The 20,163-nt window shown below is 51.6% G+C and overlaps 1 protein-coding gene and 1 long non-coding RNA gene across 5 annotated transcripts in view; one reads left to right on the forward strand and one right to left on the reverse strand.

The window, feature by feature from the left end:
* The window catches only part of TMPRSS4 (transmembrane serine protease 4), a 33,247-nt gene extending 18,768 nt beyond the window's left edge, over window positions 1–14,479 (forward strand). For 2 of the 4 annotated variants that reach the window (XM_058686881.1, XM_058686882.1), the window contains exons 4-15: window positions 38–151; window positions 1,676–1,819; window positions 2,658–2,810; window positions 3,902–4,031; window positions 6,070–6,171; window positions 7,081–7,121; window positions 9,269–9,428; window positions 10,193–10,359; window positions 11,139–11,237; window positions 11,424–11,566; window positions 12,727–12,876; window positions 13,301–14,479. In XM_058686881.1, coding sequence (XP_058542864.1) covers window positions 1,795–1,819; window positions 2,658–2,810; window positions 3,902–4,031; window positions 6,070–6,171; window positions 7,081–7,121; window positions 9,269–9,428; window positions 10,193–10,359; window positions 11,139–11,237; window positions 11,424–11,566; window positions 12,727–12,876; window positions 13,301–13,312 — 1,182 coding nt within the window. In that variant the 5' untranslated portion in view covers window positions 38–151; window positions 1,676–1,794 and the 3' untranslated portion in view covers window positions 13,313–14,479. Of the gene's footprint in view, window positions 1–37; window positions 152–1,675; window positions 1,820–2,657; window positions 2,811–3,901; window positions 4,032–6,069; window positions 6,172–7,080; window positions 7,122–9,268; window positions 9,429–10,192; window positions 10,360–11,138; window positions 11,238–11,423; window positions 11,567–12,280; window positions 12,686–12,726; window positions 12,877–13,300 lie in introns of those variants that run through there. The other 2 variants (XM_058686879.1, XM_058686880.1) reach the window with 2 other exon arrangements.
* On the reverse strand, window positions 4,496–5,146 carry LOC131486892 (uncharacterized). Its single transcript, XR_009249511.1, has 2 exons — window positions 5,014–5,146; window positions 4,496–4,715 (listed from the first exon to the last, which is right to left on the reverse strand). It is a non-coding gene; the product is annotated as an uncharacterized LOC131486892 (long non-coding RNA).
* Window positions 14,480–20,163: the final 5,684 nt, after the last annotated feature.

Raw genomic sequence — 20,163 nt, forward strand, 5'->3', positions numbered from 1 at the left:
CTTCAAGTGCTGACTGTAGGCTCTTTCCGTCTCACAGATGTCACCCCTCTGCGCAAACCCCGCACTCCCCTGGAGACCTTCAAAAAGGTGGGAGTCCCCATCATCGCAGCACTGCTGAGCCTGGCGACCATCATCATCATGGCTGTCCTCAGTAAGTGGCCGCCCCCACCCGCCTCTCTGAGCACAGTCCTACCCTCCACCCTTCCAGCCAGCAGTCACAGGCAGGTGATCTGCATAAAGCTTGTGTGCTTTGCATCCACCCCTGCGCTGAAGGGAGTGAGAGGGGGAGGTGAGCTCAGCCCCCACCTACCCCCAGATGATCTCTGCCACGGGGAAAACACAGCAGCACATGTTACAAACCCACGCAGGCCACTGGCCGGGCCGGCGGGGGAGGGGGCGGTCTGCAGACCCCCGAGCAGCCCTACTGGCTAGAGCAGCAGAGAGCCCCCTGGCTTGTGAGATAGACACTGAGAAAAGACCCTGGGGAAGCCACCCCCCCCTCCCCGCCCCCGGGGCAGACAGCACACCATCCCTGCCTTTAGTGCTGTCTTCCTCTCGGCCAGTGCCTAGACCCAGTGTGATCTCCCCCAGGCACTCTGACAGAGTGACCCGAATGACCTGTGATGCCCGCAGTCCCTCCTCGCAGCTCCCACTCCTGTGACTGTCTTTGCCTTCACCTCCCCATACTCACACTCAGGGTGGGGAGCAGGGCACGGGGGGCCTTGGCAAGGGGTTTTCAGCAGCAGAAGCAGACTTGCTGTGGTCCTAGGTCTGTTCTATGGAGACTAGTAAGAAGGAAAGCTTGCTTTCTCTGCACACACGTCCTGCCACACTGGAGAGGGACAAAGGAACCAAATTCCTCCAGGGGACGCCAGGCAGGCAGTGGTGCCAGAGTAAGAACGGGGGTCTCCCCGTCCCACAAGGCCCTGTGGGGCTTCCATGCCCTGGGCCCCCAGGTTCTGCAACCAGAGGAGGTAACCTGAGCCTCCGTCCCAGGCTAGGCTCCCTCAACGTCTTGGTTTCTGGGGTCTCGACGGGCGACATGGTGTCCTGGCTTTATCCCAGGAGGCTGGAGTGATCCTGCCTTACCCTGGCTCCGGACCATGAACCCAAGTCTGAAGGTCTGAGGGTCTAAGAAATACTCAGCCTGCTCCTCCCTTGCTCACTCGCACCAGAGCCACCAAGGCCAGTGGATCTCATCGCGAAACCCCTCAGGAAGGGTGTGGAGAGGCAGAGAGAGAGCGAGCTTTGGAGTTAGACCCTGGCTGGGATCCCGGCTCTCACCTAAGTGCTGTGTGGCCTTGGGAAATCAACCCTAACTCTCCATACCTCAGCGTCCTCACTTATTTTGTTAAGTTTATCGTCGAGTTAGCTAACATAGTGTATGCAGTGAGCTCTTGGTTTGGGGGGAAGGGGGTAGATTCCCATGATTCGTCGCTTACATACAATACCCAGTGCTCATGCCAACAAGTGCCCTCCTCAATGCCCATCACCCATTACCCCCCCCTCCGCCCTCAGTTTGTTCTCTGCATTCAGGAGTCTCTTATGGGTTGCCTCCCTCCAACTATTTTTCCCCCTTCCCTTCCCCCATGGTCTTCTGTTAAGTTTCTCAAGTTCCACATATGAGTGAAATCATATGATATCTGTCTTTCTCTGACTGACTCTTTCCACTTAGCATAATACCCTCCAGTTCCATCCATGTGGTTGCAAATGGCAGGATTTCATTCTTTCTCATCGCCAAGTAGTATTCCATTGTATATATAAACCTCATCTTCTTTATCTGTTCATCAGCTGATGGATCAGTGTCTTCCCTTACAACGTGAGTTCCTCACGGCACCTGCCTCCGAACTTGTCAGGATTACAGGAGGCAGTGCAGGGAAAGCTCTCAGCAGTGACAAGCAAGGCCATGGTCAGACCGATGACCGCCACTTGTGGGGCACGCCAGGAGTGATGGTGGACTGCAGGGGGGAGCTTCGGGCCAGGGGAGGGTTCGGCTAGGCGAGAGGCTCTCTTCCTACCAGGAGACCTTAGAAATGTGTTGAGGTATCTGTTCCCTGAAGAGTTACAAACACGAGACTCATTCCCATCAGCCCGAGACAGCAAAGGAGCCACCGAATTCGAAAGCAGTGGGCAGAAGACCCAACAAAACACCAGCCTCTTCCTGGGTCCTTCAGTCCCAGATAAAAACACCCAGTTCTAGAACTGCACTTAACAGTTACAAGACACTCACAACCACCAGCTTGCCAAATGCCGTCGACGACCTCAGCTCAGATGAGGCTACGAGGCCCCAGGAGGGGAATTGATGGGTCTAAGGTCACACAGGAGGGGGCAGGCCCAGTGTTGTCTTTTCGTTACCAGCACCGGAGAGCAGGAGGCCAGTGGGGGCTGTTTCTAAATTTCTCCCACACATCCTCTCGCTGAACTCCTCACCCATCTCGCAGGTACAGGACAGATGTTACTTGACATCTAAGGAAACTGAGGCTCAGGACCAAGTACACGGACTACCAAGTGGAATAACTGGGTCTGGAACCCTCATCTGCCTTAGAGCCCAGCATATTTTTAGGGGACACACAGCCTCTCCCGCCCCCCCCCCCCCCCCGCCGGCTGCCTGCTTGACTGTCAGCCCTCACAGCCCCCTCCCTGCCCCTGCCTTCCAGTCAAGGTGATTCTGGACAAATACTACTTCCTGTGCGGGCAGCCTCTCCACTTCATCTCAAGGAAGCAGGTGTGTGACGGCCAGCAGGACTGTGCCTCAGGGGAGGATGAGCAGCTCTGTGTCAAGAACTTCCCCGATGGGTCCCCGGTGACAGGTGAGTCCAGGGGCGCGGGCACAGCAGGAAAGCAGCTCAGGTCCCCTTGGTCCACAGCATAGCATCTGCCAACTGGTCAGTTCCCATCCTTATTGTAAGGTTCTCAAGAACAGGACCAGGTCTTGCCAACTAGATCCTAGTACTTACAGCAAATACTCAGTGAATATCTGATAACAAGTGGGGGAACCAGAGGGGACAGGAAATTGCAACACAGTCTGTCCCATTCTGCTGCACCGGGGTGGAACTGAGGCAGGGGGCTGGATTGGATGACCCTGGGGAGTTTCCTCCTCTCTACAGGAGACCAGAAAGGGGACTAGGAAAGTAAGGTCAATAGCCATAGCCATTGACTAGCTATTGATTCCTCCATCCGTTAAGTGCTCACTGTAACATGCTATGCAACGAGACTGAGCAACAAGGACGCTATGCAACAAGGACTGAGGTCCTTCAAAGGAATAGGGGAGGTTTCAAACAAAAACTCCTATTCTTTCTTGGATGGGGCCAGCCCGGCATCATCCATCTAGTACTCGGGCTCTGGAGAGAAAGGATAGCCCAGGAGATGGGTGTTGGGGCTTTTGAGGGGCAGGACGAAGGGACTTCTTGCATATATCCTTTTTTATTTTTTTTTTTAAATCAGAAGTCAAATGCATATGGGCACCTGCCATTCTACTGCCAACAGTACTTCCCTCTCAACCCCTCCCCTCTGACCTCACGTGGAAAAAGGAGCTAGGTTCCTCACCGAGAAGTTCCCTAGGCTGGGCAAGCTGTGGGTAACCATGAGGAGAGCCACAACCTATCACCAAAACTGATACCTATAAGAGCAAAAGGAAAAGTTATTAGCAATTGTCCCAGGACAATAGGTCAACATGGAGGTTGTTCCCAGGACATCGGGTCACCCTAGCTACCATCAAAACGAGGCTCATTTGGGCAAAGCCAAATGGAAGAAGTTCCCTCGGGGCTGAAACGGTCGGTGTTCTATGATGCTCCAGGGTCTGGGTGTAGGGAGGGTGTGCTGGTCTCATGATGAATGCTGAGGGAGATGGGCCAGACGGGCCCCTGCCACATGCAGCTGACCCAATTTCTTGCCTTCTCAGTCCGCCTCTCCAGGGACCGATCCACTCTGCAGGTGCTAGACCCGGCCACAAGAAGCTGGGTCTCTGCCTGTTTCGACAACTTCACAGAAGCTCTGGCCAAGATAGCCTGTGGGCAGATGGGCTATGACAGGTACCCAGCCCAAGCCTCCAGAGGCTGTCCCCTCACCCTTAGGACCTCCTCCCTGCCTCCCCCTTTCCCAAAAATATAGATACTGGAGTCAAACAGAACCAGTCTTGAATCTGAGCACTTTCACATACAACAACATGAAGTTCAATCTCATAAGCCTCAGTTTCCCCAAGAGTCAATTGGAGAAACCTCATAGGATGCCTGTGAGGTGCAGCGAGAGAAAGTAAGCCTCACCATGACCCCCAACACACAGTTCCGGCTCCTTGCCAGCTTCGCTCCTTCTTGGCTCTGCAGGAGGCCACCCTGTCCCAGAATATAATTTACTTATTCAATGTCCCATCAATTAAAATCTCGTTTAAATGATCCTGATTTCATTGAGCCCCATCAGCAACCCCAGCTCTCTCAGCAAATTTCAAAAGCAACTTCAAACCTTCAGTGGATGAAGAGTTATGTAATCATAACAAGGATATCTGCATGATGAGTTTATATTCGTTTGATCCTGGCAAAAGCAAAAAGGTCGTTTTCATTGTATCTATTTTAGAAATAGGTTTGGCGAAAATCAGCAACTTGCTTGGGTAGGAGAGGCCTGGAATTTGTGCCCAAGACCCCTGAACTCCTGGGCATCCCGAGTTCCAGCAGCATCTCTGTTTCTAGCTTGGGTCATTCTCTCCTCTCCCAAGGTTTTACCTGTAAAGGGAGGAGAGGGGAGGCCACTGACCAGAGAGCCTAACCAGAGAGGAGGAAAAAGAACCCGTTTACTCGGCTGCAGAGTGGGGCACCTGCTCCCTGGCAAGCCCCAAGGATTCTAAGAAACTGGACCCAGAGTGGAGGCAAAAATGAGAAATGCCAGGCAGACATCATCAATCAATCACAGAACCCTCTCCTGTCGACCCTTAAAGCAGCCTCAAGGTCCTTCTTACAATAAATGCTCCAGGCAGCGTCACTGATCCATCAGATCGTTTTGCCCCCTCTGCTTCCTGGTTACCAGGTTTTTGCTGCTCCCCGTTGGCCACAGTGCACAACCCCGGACAGGACACCTCTGCCTCCTTCAGTTCTGAGGCGAGCTGGAAAGGCACGCCCTGCCCCTGCTCTTCCCTGGGCTCCTCCAGCAGCCACCCAGCCCAACCTCCCCGGCAGCCAGCCCCTCCTCCCCCCTGCAGCCCAGCCCACTGCAGCGTCAGCAGCAGGAGCGCCCAGCCCTGCAGGCTGCTGCGGCTGGGTTATGCAACCAAGGTGTCTCCGGGGCTCCTTAAGGTAATAGGTTCCTGGAGTTTCTGTCCTTCCAGAGTTCACTAATGCACCAAACCAGCTGGCTCTTGAGTTCTACAAAATCAAAGCTGGTCGGTTATTCATTAGAATGTAAGTGGTGAACAGAGGTCAACTGTCCTGAGACTGTCCATTTCCACCCCCGTCCCTCCTTCTGGGTCTAGATCTCTCTACTTTCCTTCCTCTGCCTAGACAGGAAGCCCTTCTCGGCTCAGGACCATAAGACCCTAGATGGTTCAAAGTGGGAGGGGCTCTGGAGATCATCAGGTCCACCTATCATTTTACAGAGGGAGAAAATGAGGCTTAAGGAAACCCGGAGAAGGGTGTGTGTGACCTGTCAAGGTTACCCATCAAGCTAGTCACAGAGCCAGGACAAGAACCTCCATCTCCAGGGCTCTTAAACCCAGCACCAGGGCGCCTGGGTGGCTCAGTCAGTTAAGCACGTCCAACTCTTGATTTCGGCTTAGGTCATGATCCCCCGTTTCGTGAGTTTTAAGCCCCGCATCAGGCTCTGCCCTGACAGAGCAGAACCTGCTTGGGATATGCATATTGTCTGCCTCTCTCTCTCCTCTCTCTCTCTCTCCCCCTCTCCCTCTGCCCCTCCCCCACTTGCCTTGCTACTGGAGAAGCAAGACCACATCCACGCTGTGCCCAGAGCAGTGTCCTGGGACGTGTTCTTTACCACCCCCGTCTCCTGGGAGTGAGGGCCGCTCCCAGCACCTTCTAATCTCCCACCCCACCTCACATCTCTCTCCCTCCCTCCCGACATGAACAGCAAACCCGCCTTCAAAGCTGTGAGGATTGGCCCAGACCAAGATCTGGATGTTGTTGGAATCACAGAGAACAGCCAGGAGCTTCAGGTGCGAAACCTAAGTGGGTAAGTGAGAAAACGCCTTCTGGCCCACAAGAGGCTCTGGTAACAGAGGTTGCCATCAGGGAGGCAGCCAGACTCCCCTGAGCAGGTGCAGCAAAGGGGGATGTAAGCCAGACAACGGGACGAACTCCAGGCCATGCAGATGGTTAGACAGAAAGGGCTAGGGAATCAGATTACCAGATTTCTGAGAGGTTTTCTGGGTTGACTCCCTTTTTTATATATATAATAGAGAGCAGGACAAAGTGTGCAGTCCACATGTCGGTGGCTAAAACCAAAATTTTTCCTACTGCTTTATATTCCCGATTAAACCCAATAGGCAAGACTCCAAAGGCCACTTTGTCCTTCCCAGCCACTCACCCAGGCCAGGGGAAGACCTCTCCATACCCCCAGCTCTCCAGAGAAAAGATTGCATGGCCTTCGGCAGTGGCCTGTTCCTATGCCTCACTGCCCTGCATTAGAGCCCAGCAGCTAGATAAAAATTGTCACAATGCAGCAGAGAGCCTCAGAGAGGACGCGAGCTTCTTAGTGTTCAAGGATGCTGCTGAGGGCTGCTTATTCATCAAAGAGTGAATCTTAAAAAGGACCAAGATGATAGCAGAATGATCCTTTGCCTCTAATTCCATTGAAATCCCCCCCCCTTTTTTTTGGTCCATTTGGAAAGCCCACAGTACAATAGACACTGTTCCAGGCTCTCCTCTTCCACTCCAGGCTGCCGAGAGCTCAGGATGGGCTCGGACACAGGCAGAACTGTACTAAGTGGTCAAGTCATCTCTATGCAGTCCCCCAGTATGTGGGTTCCAGATTTCCCAAGTGTCGGGAGGGGGCTGGGGTCAACAGTGTCAGGGGACCCGAGTCCTCGCCTCCCATCCAAGGGAGCGACAAAAACCACAAGGCCTTGTCTGTCCCTTCCAGGCCCTGTCTCTCAGGCTCCCTGGTCTCCTTGCACTGTCTTGGTGAGTACACCCCATCTCTGAGGGTTTGAGCCCTGGGCCAGCAATGAGCAGGGAGACATTCAGCCTCACTCTTAGATCTCCCAGACTAAGTTTCTCTCTGTTTCGTCCCAAACTTCCTTCTTCGGCCCTTGGGCTTGTAGGTCAACGCTCCTTCAAGTGGGTGACATTAAGAACTCTTCCACACCATCCACACACATCCCTCCAACCTAAGCAGAGAGCCAGCAGGGAACAGAAAACTGGAAAGGACGGAACTGGGCCGCCCCATGCTCCCTCCCCAGTCACTGGGTCACAGTCTGCCCCGTTATCCAAGATCAAATTATCCACATCCAGTTTAGCAAAAATACACCGAACACTTAGACTGTGTCTAGCACGGTCAGATGCTGCTGAGCAATAGAAAATACCTGACAAGTGAAAGAATTGGCCACTCTCCTCAGGAGCTTATGTCTGAGCAGAGAGCGAGAGGCAAGGTTACACGTGTGGCCCCAGGCTGAGTAGTGGTCACAGCCGACATGCCACAGAGAGAGCTTCGCGGAGGCCAGGAGACCCACTGGCTTCCAGTGTGACCTTGAGTAATGCACTTGACCTCTGTGAGGTCCCACTTCCCAAGAAGGCCTTTCGTCCAACGGCCCAAGGGGATCCTGGGAGACTCCCTGCTCTTATAGAGGAGATCAGAAGAGACAACAAGTGCTGTGGTCCAGCTCACCCAATCAGCCTCATGGTAGACCCGAACAGAGCCTGGAAGGATGGCCAGAAACTGGACGGGCTGAGTAGAACGAGGTCATCATCACTGCTTTTGCAGTCGGGCAGTATACATGCTTCCCCACTGGGTGTTAAGACTTTTTGTCGTTATGTGACACCCACGATCCCTGGCGTGGGTGGGCTGACGTGTGGTGGCTAGCCAATGACCGAACCGTCACGTCATCTGATGTCTGCGCTGAATGGCACTGAAGTCACAAAGAGGTTTAAGTCACAGACCGTCCCTTGAGTCTCACTGGGAAGACTGAAGCACAGCCAAAATGAACGTCTGGCCGACACCCAAGACAGGCTGTGGAAATTCCAAGCCAAGAAAAATGCCCAGGGGTTGGGTGGCCTGGAGGTGGTGCCCAGGCCGAACCTTGAGCTGTAGGCTCCCAGAAGGGAGAGACCACATCTGTTGGTCTGTCTGGTCCTCTGCTCTCTTCCCTGCATCCTTGAACACAGTAGGCACTCAATACAAATTTGCCGAATGAATCAATGGTTTAGATAAACAGCAAAGAGGACAGCATCTCAGGGACAGGGGCTTCCTTGAGCAAAAACAGAATGACTCTCTAGGGAGCTATAAGCAGATCAATTCGGCTAGACAGAAACCTGATAGAAGGACAGCAGGCAGCTGCCGGAGGAGGGACTTTAAACTCTACCCTCAAAAGAGAGATACCTCGGGGCTCTGAGGAGGTGAGGTGACTCAGAGAGAATTCCTACAGTTTGGAATAAGAGGTGTCCGAAAAGCCCCTGGCTAGCCCAGGCCCCGAAAGTATAGCAGGCTTTTTCTTTTCCTCTGAGAAGCACGGCTGTGGCAGTGACCTCCAGGACTGGAGAGGCGGAGAGCAGGTCAGGGAGGTGGGAACGGAGGCTTTTACAAGAGCTTGAGGGGCACGATGGAAAAGCCAAGGACGGTAGCGTGGGAAAGAAAGGTGTCAAACTGGGAGACTCACACAGCGTGGGGGGAAAGGGACTTCGGGAGCGGGGAGTTTAAGATAGGAGGATCCAGTGTGTGGAACTTCCTTCCCACTCTCCCAGGACGGTTCGTGGGCATCTGTTTGCCTACACTCAGCAGCAACGGCTGGGGACACTCCACCTGGGCAGGACTTTCCTAATTCTGCATCCCTGTTTGGTTTGAAGGTCGTGAATTCCCAGCACACGATTCCCACGATAGAAACTCTTCAACACACCCAAAGCTGAACAAAGGAGGGGGGAGATGGGGGTGGGGGGAAGCCTATGGTCTGGAGATTCTCACAGCCTTCCTACGAATAGCTCAAAACTGGCCTGGTCCTCCCCACCCCTCCAGGCCCCCGTCATCAGGGCCCTGTTCTAAGAGGACAGACTCTGGGCTCCAAGGGGAGGCCATCCCCTCCAGAGCCTGACTTCTGATCTCTCCCTCCTTCCTCCAGCCTGCGGGGAGAGCCTGAAGTCCCCTCGGGTGGTGGGCGGGGAGGCGGCCTCTGTGGATTCTTGGCCTTGGCAGGTCAGCATCCAGTACAACAAACAACACATCTGTGGAGGGAGCATCCTGGACCCCCACTGGATCCTCACCGCAGCCCACTGCTTCAGGTGAGGCCCACACTGCAAGGAGGCCTTGGGGGATCAAAGCCTTGGAGGGGCCGGAGTGCCTGGGTCCCCTGTCTCCCAGCCTGTGTTTCGATGCCCTCACCTTCCCTTACAGGTTAGCAGAGCACTGCCCATACCTCTGGGGAAGGACTACTCCCAGGCCCTCTTCACTTACTTCCTTTCCTTCCTTCCTTCCACTCAACGTCAAATGATGAGTACTGTATTATGTGCCCATGTGTGTTAGATCCCATCAGTGCCTTAGAGGAACTCACAGGGTAGGCCAGTGATTCTTAACCTTTTCTGGGATCTGATGAACTCCAAGTTCTTTCTTGCAACCCCCCCCCGCTTCCCCCCCCCCACACACACACACACACTCAGCGGGCAGGAGTGTCTGGAGTCAGGAGGAAGAAAGCCAAGTACGTAATGCAACTGACAAGTACCACGTGAGTAACACAGACCGTAGAAAGCATCGTGGGAGAGAGTGCCAGGACCCCAGAGCTCAGGCACAGGGAGCAGTTCTTCCCCAGGCCTCCAGTTAGAAGCTTCCTTGGAGAGATTTCACCAGGGGAAAGGATCAAATCCCCTTTTAGAATTGGGCCTTTGGTAGGCGATTCCTCAGACCCGCTCCTTCTCTGCCACCCCTGCCCCCACCATCATTGTCTCCTAAAGCAGGGACATGCAGCACCCCAGTCTCCAGGGCCCTGAGGACCCAGCTTTTGGCAGAGGCTGCGCAGCGCAGGCCTGAACCCTGCCGTCTCTGCCCCTAGGAAGCATCTCGATGTACCCAACTGGAAGGTGAGGGCTGGCTCAGACAAACTGGGCAACTTCCCATCCCTGCCTGTGGCCGACATCTTCGTCATTGAGCTCAACACCACGTACCCCAAAGAGAAGGACATTGCCCTCGTGAAGCTGCAGTCCCCGCTCACGTTCTCTGGTGAGAGGCGTCATCTGGGAACAGACCCCCGTAGGGCAGGTTATTCTCCCATTCTGCCACTCGCTCACCAAGTGGCCTCGGCACCTCACTTGTCCTCTCAAGCCCTCAGCTGCGCATTTGTTTCCCGTGAATATACCAGCCTAACGTCAGTGATGCCCTGAGGCCCCCTCAAGCCATCAGCTCCTGCTGGGTTCTTTTGGGGTCTGTTTTCTCCATGTGCAGCACCTCAAGTGGGAACCGTAGATTCATCCGATCTTGGAGTCGTGAGGGACCTAACAGATCATCTAGTCCATCCGCCACCCCAACCAATGCCAAGAGCCCGCACGATATCTCTGCCAAGGGGTTGTGCCCATCTGGTCTCCCCCAGGGGTGGGGAGCTCATTACCTTTAGGGCAGCCCATGGAATCTTTGAACAGCTTGGTAGATGACTCATGCTTGCATAGTATTTATATCAGCACTTCTAAATGTCATTCCCACAGGACACTCGTCCCTTGGGAGGAAAGAGGGCTCTATTCCCAAGTAAGTTTGGGAAACATTTTTATAGTAGAGCTCTCTTCTTGGGCCATACTAGTGTATTAAAGATATGGGGTTTTTTTAATATTTAATTTGCTTTATTATGTCTAACCCCTATCTCCTCAACTTATTTGACCACAGAACTTTTTTCCTCGTGCCATTTTTGTTAATGTCCTCTGGAACCTATGTCCTAGAAACCCTGCTGTCAACCTTTTCAGAGGGCTTAGCCACCAGGCTCTCCCCCTCTTTCTCTCTGCTCCTGGCAGGCACAGTCAGGCCCATCTGCCTGCCCTTCTTTGATGAGGAGCTCCCTCCAGCCACCCCACTCTGGGTCATTGGATGGGGCTTTACGGAGCAGGATGGAGGTGAGTCCTGGGCTCGGGACCACAGGGCTGAGGGAGCAGCTCTTGGAAGTGATGGGAAGGAGCGTCGTGCTTCAGAAAAATCATCCTGGAAGTCCAAGCACCAAGGTGCCAGGCAACCCAGAGAATTGTCCTGGGCTGGGGGTAGAAGGCAAAAATGGGAACGTGAGTGTGTTTTCAACTTCCTAGGAAAGATGTCTGACACGTTGCTGCAGGCCTCAGTGCAGCTAATCGACCACGCTCGGTGCAACGCAGAGGACGCCTACCAGGGGGAGGTGACCGAGAAGATGCTGTGCGCAGGCATTCTGGAGGGCGGCGTGGACACCTGCCAGGTGGGATCCCGAGGGAGTTCCTTGGATGGGATGTTAGTCTTGGAGAGACAAAGTCCAGAGGAGGACTGCCCCGCCTGAGGCCTTGCGTGCGGTGGGCACTTAACGTGCGAGGAAGGGGGACAGAGTGAAGGCAAGGATGGAAGGGTGGAAACAAGCAGAAAGATTTCAAATGTGTATTTCGCATACAAAGATGGCGTTACCCGCCTCACCTGCTCTTACTTCCCTTCATCTTACTTCCTGTCACTCGAGGGCAGGAACACCGGGTCTATGTTCTCTAGAACCGTCAAGATGCCGAACTACACTAGAGAAAACCATCTGATGCTGGATAAGCCCTGGCGCAACTCCCCCCACAGACCCCACTGATGGGTCCCTGAATACATGTTCCCAGAGGATCTCCCAATCCATTTGCGTTAAAGCCCCTCGCCCTATTCCCGCCCCCATTCTCGGTCATTCAATTCCTCCACTCAAGAGGGATCTCTTGGTCATCTCTTGAATGCCAGGTAAATAGCTTTGGGGGACAGTGTCTTCTTCCCTCAGGGAGCTCACAGTGGTGGGGGAAGGAGCAGTCAGGCTACGGTGTTATTGGGGGGAGGAAGTCTCAGGGGCTCTAGGAGCTGGGACAGACACCCAAATAAGCACACTTTTCACTATCTGCCATGTTCATAATCTGTTTTGTTGTGTTTTCTCTCTCTCTCTTCTCCACTTGACTCTAAGCTCCCCAAGGACAGGGATCTTTGTTCTTTTCATTGATCGAACCCCAGTTGTCTAGGACTGTAGGTGGCACACAGCAGGCACCCCAAGAGTAGCTAAATAAATTTGGGAAATGCTAGGTTAACCAAAGATAATCAGGCTTCTCACCGCAGAACCCCTTAGAGCCTTCAGTTTGCTAATGTGTGTTGTGAATGCCTGCGAGAAGGCTAACAGCAGCCAACAACTTACTGGACCACAGACAGACACTTTTGCCCCAACTGGAAGGCCATTCCAGGCTGCAGGAACAGCATGAGCAAAGTCAGTGAGGGCAGAACAGCACCGAGCACTGGGAAGCAGAGAATAGATGGGTCAAGGCCGGGGGGGGGGGGGGGGAGCAGGAAAGAGAAGCCCACCCTTCCACCCCACCCCTGCCTGCCCTCTCCAGCAGACCCTGTTCTGGTGTCTCACAGGGTGACAGCGGTGGGCCCCTGATGTATCACTCTGACCTGTGGCAAGTGGTGGGCATCGTGAGCTGGGGCCATGGCTGTGGGGGTCCAAGTACCCCGGGAGTATACACCAAGGTCACAAGCTATCTCGACTGGATCTACAGCGTCCGGAAGGTGAGCCTCCCTGTTGTGTCCTCCTTCCCTTCCTCTACCCTCAAGGTAGCAAACCATCGTCAGGTTTGATTCAAATGGCTCTGAGATAACGCCTTGCATCCTAAGTAATTTTCCCTACCAGTGACAGCCTGAGATTCCACCACGAAGGACTGAAAGTCCCTAGGATCAGAGATTCCCCTTCAACGCAAACGGCCTAGGGTACGGAACACACCCAGCTTTATCACTCTCTATTCCCTGGCAGAATGCGACTATCAGTGAGCTTCCAGAGAACAGATTCTGTTGAGGAGGGTGCAAAGGCTTAAGAAACTTTCCTCGAAAATAGAGAGAGGAGCAAAGCGCTTCAGAAAAGGCAGGCTATTTTTGCACACGTCACCACCTTGTCCAGTTTCAAATCACCTGCCTGTCTGTTGGTGTTTTGTTGTAGTCTACACTATGATGCTTCCGCCCCTCCGTACTGCTGGGAGCTCCTTCCCCCCTGTCCTGCCTCCCTGGGGATCCCCCAGAAGTCAGACGGAGCAAGAGCCCCCTCGGGCGCACCTCTCTGCCCACAGCCTCAGCATTTCTTGGTGCAGCAAAGGGCCTCCATTCCTGTCAGAGACCTCACAGGCCACAGGCCCCCAGAAGAAAGTCAGCAGCCCCAGCCCGGCCACCCCTGGGGCTCCAGGCATCCCAAGGAGAAAGACTGAACAGGCCAGCCTTCCCGCCAAGGTCTCAGAAGGCATTGCTAAGCCAAGAAATTCTCCTCCTCTACTGAACGGAAGTAGGCTCTCTGGTGAGAGCCCAGATCACCAAGGGCTGGAGCGGAAGGAGGAGAGGTGTGAGCCAGCCCTCCCCTCCTCCACCCCTCCCCAAGCACACTCAGAGCAAGAAACCAAATGTAACGTAAGATGCACTGTCCTGCTGTTGACACAACTAACGTTACTGTTGTCATTGTTAGCCCCGTGGCTGCTGCTATTCAAAAGGCCTGTGAAGCCTTTGACACAGGCTGACTGGGCTGCGTGGTAAGAACTGAGCGAGGACTACTGCACCCCTACTGCATCATCCTTGGGCCTGGGCAGGGAAAGGTCCTGGGGAGCCCAGTGATTCTCAAAGAAGGAGAAAGGAGACCCGAGACTGGAGCTGCTGAGTGAGGGCAACAATGAACTTGCGGACTGGGGAAGCCAGGGTGAGCACGGCTCCTTCCCACACAAGGCCGTCTCCCACTGCCCTCCTCCTGTTTCTCCTGCCTGCCCTACCCAGCCATGGGCCAGAGATAACACCTAGGATTTGGGAGGGAGGTAATTTAGGCATTCAAGGCTGAAGTCAATCATGGCTCCCCCAGTGGCTGCAAAGAGGTACTGCACCTCTGAGTCCTGCCTGGAGAGCCCAGGGCGTGGTTGCTTGCGACCAGAACTCAAAACCCAGAGCCAGGGCTCACAATCAAAGATCAGCCAAGATTTATCAAAAAGAAAACCCCATGAGGGACGCCCGGGGGGCTCAATCGGTCTGCAGCCTAGGTCAAGATCTCACCGTTCCTCAAGGTCGAGCCCTGCATCGACCTGTGCTGACAGCTCAGAGCACCTCCCCGAATGGTGCTCTGTCTCTCTCTCTCAAAAATACACATTAAGGGGCGCCTGGGTGGCGCAGTCGGTTAAGCTTCCGACTTCAGCCAGGTCACGATCTCACGGTCTGTGAAGTTCGAGCCCCGCGTCAGGCTCTGGGCTGATGGCTCAGAGCCTGGAGCCTGTTTCTGATTCTGTGTCTCCCTCTCTCTCTGTCCCTCCCCCGTTCATGCTCTGTCTCTCTCTGTCCCAAAAATAAATAAACGTTGAAAAAAAAAAAAATTAAAAAAAAAATACACATTAAAAAAAAAAAATTTTTTTTAACCCCACGGTGGGAATCATCAAAAACAGCAAATCGTCAGAAAACCAAGCACTTTACATGTTCGCATTACCGGATTATAATAAAAAACCCATAGGGTACCTGGGTGGCTCAGGCAGTGGAGCATCCGACTTCAGCTCAGGTCACGATCTCACAGTCCGGGAGTTCAAGCCCCATATCGGGCTCCATGTGGAGCCCGCTTGAGATTCTCTTTCTCTCTCTCTCTCCCTCTCTCTGCCCCTCTCCTACTTGCTTGCGCACTCTCTCTCTCTCCCCACGATAAATAAACTTAAAAAAATAATCATCATCAAGAACGGATACCGTAGGATATTTCTATATGCCAGACACTATTCTAAGCACCTCACTGCATCCCGAGTCATTTAACACTCACCCAAACCTATGAGAGAGGTGCCATCCATATCCTCTTTTTACGGGTAAGAAAACTAAGACGCCATGAGGCTGGTACCTTGCGTGAGGTTACACACGGGTAAGTCAAATAAGAGCATTCAGACTCCGGGGTGCTATGAACCGTCACACCGTAGGGCTTCTAATACAAGAGCTTATAAATCTTTCATTAAAAATGGGCACTTTTCCACATTTTAAAATATTTTTTAAACACTTTTAAAACACACATAAAATCTACTATCTTAACCACGTTTTAAGGATATGGTTCAATGATTTTAAGTCCATTCACACTGTTGTGTGGCCATCAATCCCGTCCATCTCCAGGACTGTTTTTCCCTTCCAGAACTCCGTATCCCCTTCAACAATAACTCCCGATCTTTTCCTCCCGCCAGATACCGGAAGCCACCCTCCTACCTTCTGTCTCTATAAATTTGGCGACTCTAGGTCCCTCATGTAAGTGGAATCATACGGTATTTGCCTTTTTGAGCCTGGCTCATTTCAGCTAGCACACGGTCTTTGAGGTTTACCCATGGTTATAGCCATGTATCAGATTTTCCTTCTTTTTTTAAACAAATTTTTTTATTTAAAAAAATTTTTTAATGTTTCTTGAGAGACAGAGAGAGATAGAGCATGAGCAGGGGAGGGGCAGAGAGAGGAGGAGACAAATCATCTGAAGCAGGCTCCAGGCTCTTGAGCTGTCAGCACAGAGCCCGATGTGGGGCTCGAACCCATGAGCCGCAAGATCGTGACCTGAGCCAAAGTCAGACGCTCAATCGACTGAGCCACCCAGGCGCCCCAGATTTTCCTTCCTTTTTAAGGGTGAATAATATGCCATTATTTATACCACATTTTGTTTCACCATCCATTTATTGACGAACATCTGGGTTGCATCTACCTCTTGGCTATTGCGAATAAGCTGGGGTAAACATGGGTGCATAAATGTCTCAAGACCCTGCTTTTGATTCTTTGGGTGTATACCCAGAAGCAGAATTGCTGGATCATATGGTATCGGTTTTTAATTATTCATTGCTTTCCCTAAGGATCACACCATTTTACGTTCCCACCCACCGTGCACAAGGTTCCAATTTCTCCACATCCTCACCAACACTTACTTCCTGTTAAAAAAAAAAAAAAGTAGGTATTTCCATAATCAAGCAAATGTGACAAGCAGATGTGAAGAAGAACTAAATGGAGCCCTTAGAAATAAGAACTATAATTATTAAAATGAAAAACAGAATGTTTGGGGTAAATAGCGTTTAAGATGGAGACCAAGAGAGGAGTAATAAACTGGAAGGTAAATTGAAGACGTCACTAAGGTTGCTGCAGAAAGAGATAAGGAGATAAAATATACATGTATACAAAAACAAGGCTATGGACAGTGGAGGCTAGAATAATAAGGTCTAACGTATCCAGCTAAACCCTCAGAGGCAGAGAGTGTAAGTATTAAAGAGAAATAATATCTAAAGAGATAATAGCAGAGACTGTCCAGAACCCAATAAAAGGTATGAATCTACATAGCGTATACACATACAAGGTAGAAACATGCCAATATAACCCTCACCTAGGGAGGGTAGTGAAGCATCAAAACACCAAAGATGAACAGAAAGTCTTTAGAGCAGCCAGGGAAACGAGCCAGACTGTCTACAGCACCATAAAGACGCCAGTTAGACTGCCAGCAGACTTCCCCCACGGCCGTAAGAGAAGATTCTGTGTTCAGTGTGCCAAGACAGTAGAGGTCCATCAAGAATTGTGAACCCCACAAAAGTATCCTTCAAGAATAAAGACATGTTCAGGAAAATGACAACCGCGAGTTTGCCCCCCCCCCAGGTCTTCTCTGAAGGAAAATCTCAAGTATGTACTTTAAGTTTTGATTTAAATTCCAGGTAGTTAACATCCCGTGTATATTAGTTTCAGGTGTACAATGTAGCGATCCAACACTTCCATACAACACCTGGCGCTCATCGCAAGCGCCCTCCTTAACCCCCACCACCTGCTGCACCCAGCACCCCCCACCCCCCCACCACCACCGCTCTGGTAACCATCAGTTTTGTTCTATATGGTTAAGAGACTGTTTCTTGGTTTGTCTCACCCTCTCCCCCCGCCCCGCTCATTTGTTTTGTTTCTTAATACATACGAGGGGCGCCTGGGTGGGTGAGCATTCAACTTTTCATTTCGGCTCAGGTCAGGATCCCACGGTCAGCCCCATACCAGCCTCTGTGCCTGCTTAAGCCTGCTTAAGATCCCCTCTCTCTCCCACCGCCCCCTCCTGCTCGTGCTCGTGCTCTTAAAAAAATTTTGTTTCCCACATTAGAAGTGAAATCATATTTGTCTTTCTGTAATTTATTTCCCTTAGCATAATACTCTCTAGCTCCACATCATTGCAAGTAACAAGGTTTCACTCGTTTTGATGGCTGAATAATATCCTATCGTGTATACACACACACACACACACACACACACACCACATCTTCTTTACCCATTCATCAGTAGATGGAGCCATGGGCTGTCGCCATAATTTGGCTATTGTAAACAACATTGCTATCAACATTGGGATGCATGTATCCCTTTGAATTCGTGTTTTTGCATCCTTTGGGTAAATTCAAGTATGTACTTTAGAAAGAAGAAATCTACCTTCAGGTAACATGGTGGCTCAAGGTGGCGAGGGGAAGCTCTTTACAGAAAAATGTAGCTTATCAATATAAGTGAATGATTGAAAATTTGCAACTTCTAATGAAATAATGGACTCAGGCAAGAATCCTCAGTGGAGGCGAAACCCGTTAAATGAAAGGTTTATGGAGACCTGGATATTTGCTTAACGCCCAAGTGTCACCCCACAGATGCCTTGCTGATCTCAAGAGGAAAACCTAACTTTAAAAATTAAGGAGGGGCTCCCGGGTGGCTCAGTCAGTTAAACATCCGACTTGGGATCAGGTCATGATCTCGCAGTCCAGGAGTTCAAGCCCCACGTCAGGCTCTGTGCTGACAGCTCAGAGCCTAGAGTCTGCTTTGGATTCTGTATCTCCCTCACTTTCTGTCCCTCCCCCTGCTCACATTCTCTCTCTCTCAAAAATAAATGAACAAAAAATTTTTTTAAAATCAAGGAATCAGGCTGCCATCACACCGCCCAGCAGAATAACCAGATATTATGCACCTCCCAATAGGAGTATGAATTATGCAGGTGACGTCACCTAAAGGCACCTTATCAAAAATGCTTAACCTACACCTTTACATCTAATTTCCAGCTTCTAGGAAATATAAAAGTTGGAAGAACAAATGATACCACTTGCAAGCTCGAAGACAAACCCAGAAGGAAGGACATTCTACCACACAGGTGTCCCAATCTCTTCAATAAGACAATGTCACGAAAGGCTCTTAAGAGGCCTGACAACCAGCAGCAAAGGACATTTGTGCAAAGGGGTAACTGGGGCAACGTGAATAGGATCCAGGGATTAGAGGACAGGAAGGGATTGTTCGTTATGTGTGACAATGACATTATACTTTATAAAAACACTCTTCATGTGTAGACACACATGCAGAAGTATTTAGGATAAAATAACATGAAGTTGTCATTTACTTTGGGGGAAAAGTAACAGTTGACACAGTTATGACAAAACGTCATCGAGTGAAATCGAAGAGATACTTACGATTCTACTTTTCTGTACATTTGAAATGTTTCTCAGCAAATAGATTTTTTTTTTTTACTTATATAAACAGAACAAAAATAGCCCCAAAAGTGATACAACTCCAAAGAAAGGTCGATAAATGCACCATCGCAGAGGACGCCTGCAGTATACTTCTCTCAATTATTGATGGGTCAGGCAGGCACAGTATTAGTATAGAAGATGAAATAATCCGATTAGCAGGCTTCACAGACTAGTGTAGAACCTACCACTCAACCCTTAGAAAATAAACATCCTTCTCAAGCGCATTTGCACAAAGTTAACTATGTCCCAGGCCACAAAGTCTCTACACATTTCAGAAGTAGTATGGGCACCCCACACCCTGTTTTGTGCCACCAATCCCCACCCAGCCTTGCCTGCGTCCCCCACGCTCCCACCTCTAGGCCCCACCTTCCTGCCTCGCGTGGACCCAGCTCTTTCGTGTCCATGGTTCTAGATACCTAGGAACTGCCATCATTTCTAACACCGCACCAGTCTCCCCACCCCCTCACTGGGGGCCAGGGCCGGGCTTTGGCTTGGTCGGTCTTCATGACGCCCACCATGGTGGGAGCCACGGGCAGCTTTAGCACCCAGAGCCAGCAGACTGTGTCCCCACTGGCTTCCCCAGGCCTGCCCGGAAAGGCTGAGTAACGAAACACGGAAATTATCATCTACAGGACAAATGTTGAATAATGGAAGATGAGACAGGATGGAGCCAGCAGATAAATTACTCCTCCTTCTTCCCAGGATGGAACTATTCAGAGAAGCCTAGCTCCCCAGGGACGGTCCTGTGAGTCAGCTTATGGAGCTGTGGTCAGCTCAGGAACACCTCACCTTGTGTTTGCTTTCTCTCCGTCCCTGCCTCCCAGCCCTTTCCCTCTAACTCCTGCCTCCCCGGGACGGAACCCCACGATAAAGCGTTAAGTTGTACATTTAATTTAGACAAGTTTTCTAAGAAACCTAGGCTAAAACCAGTAATTCACCTGAAAGCCAGCTATCAGAGAGAGCATGACAGAGGCCCGAGCGTGACCCTGACAGGGAGAGGGGGGTGCAGCCCATCAGTGCGGTGGGGGAGCTAAGGGGAGACCTGATGTGGCGAGCTCTGTAATCCAGGTGTGTGTAAAGGCCCCAGAAGGCAGCATCTGAAGTAGAGCTAATGGCCGAATAAGGCGATTCCAGTTACAGGGAACAGCAGGAACAAAAGCAGGGAAGGGAGAAGCCCTGTGCTCCAAGGACAGGGCGAGAGAGGACAGAACGGGAAGGTGAAAAGAGCTCTAAGATGGCTTCGCAGCGAAAAGAATCTGGGCTTTAGAGGCAGGCACGCCTCCACCCAAAACTCCGTGCGTGTGTGCGTATTGTGAAT

This window comes from Neofelis nebulosa, chromosome 10, assembly GCF_028018385.1.
Source record: "Neofelis nebulosa isolate mNeoNeb1 chromosome 10, mNeoNeb1.pri, whole genome shotgun sequence".
In the NCBI taxonomy this organism is placed as follows: domain Eukaryota; kingdom Metazoa; phylum Chordata; class Mammalia; order Carnivora; family Felidae; genus Neofelis; species Neofelis nebulosa.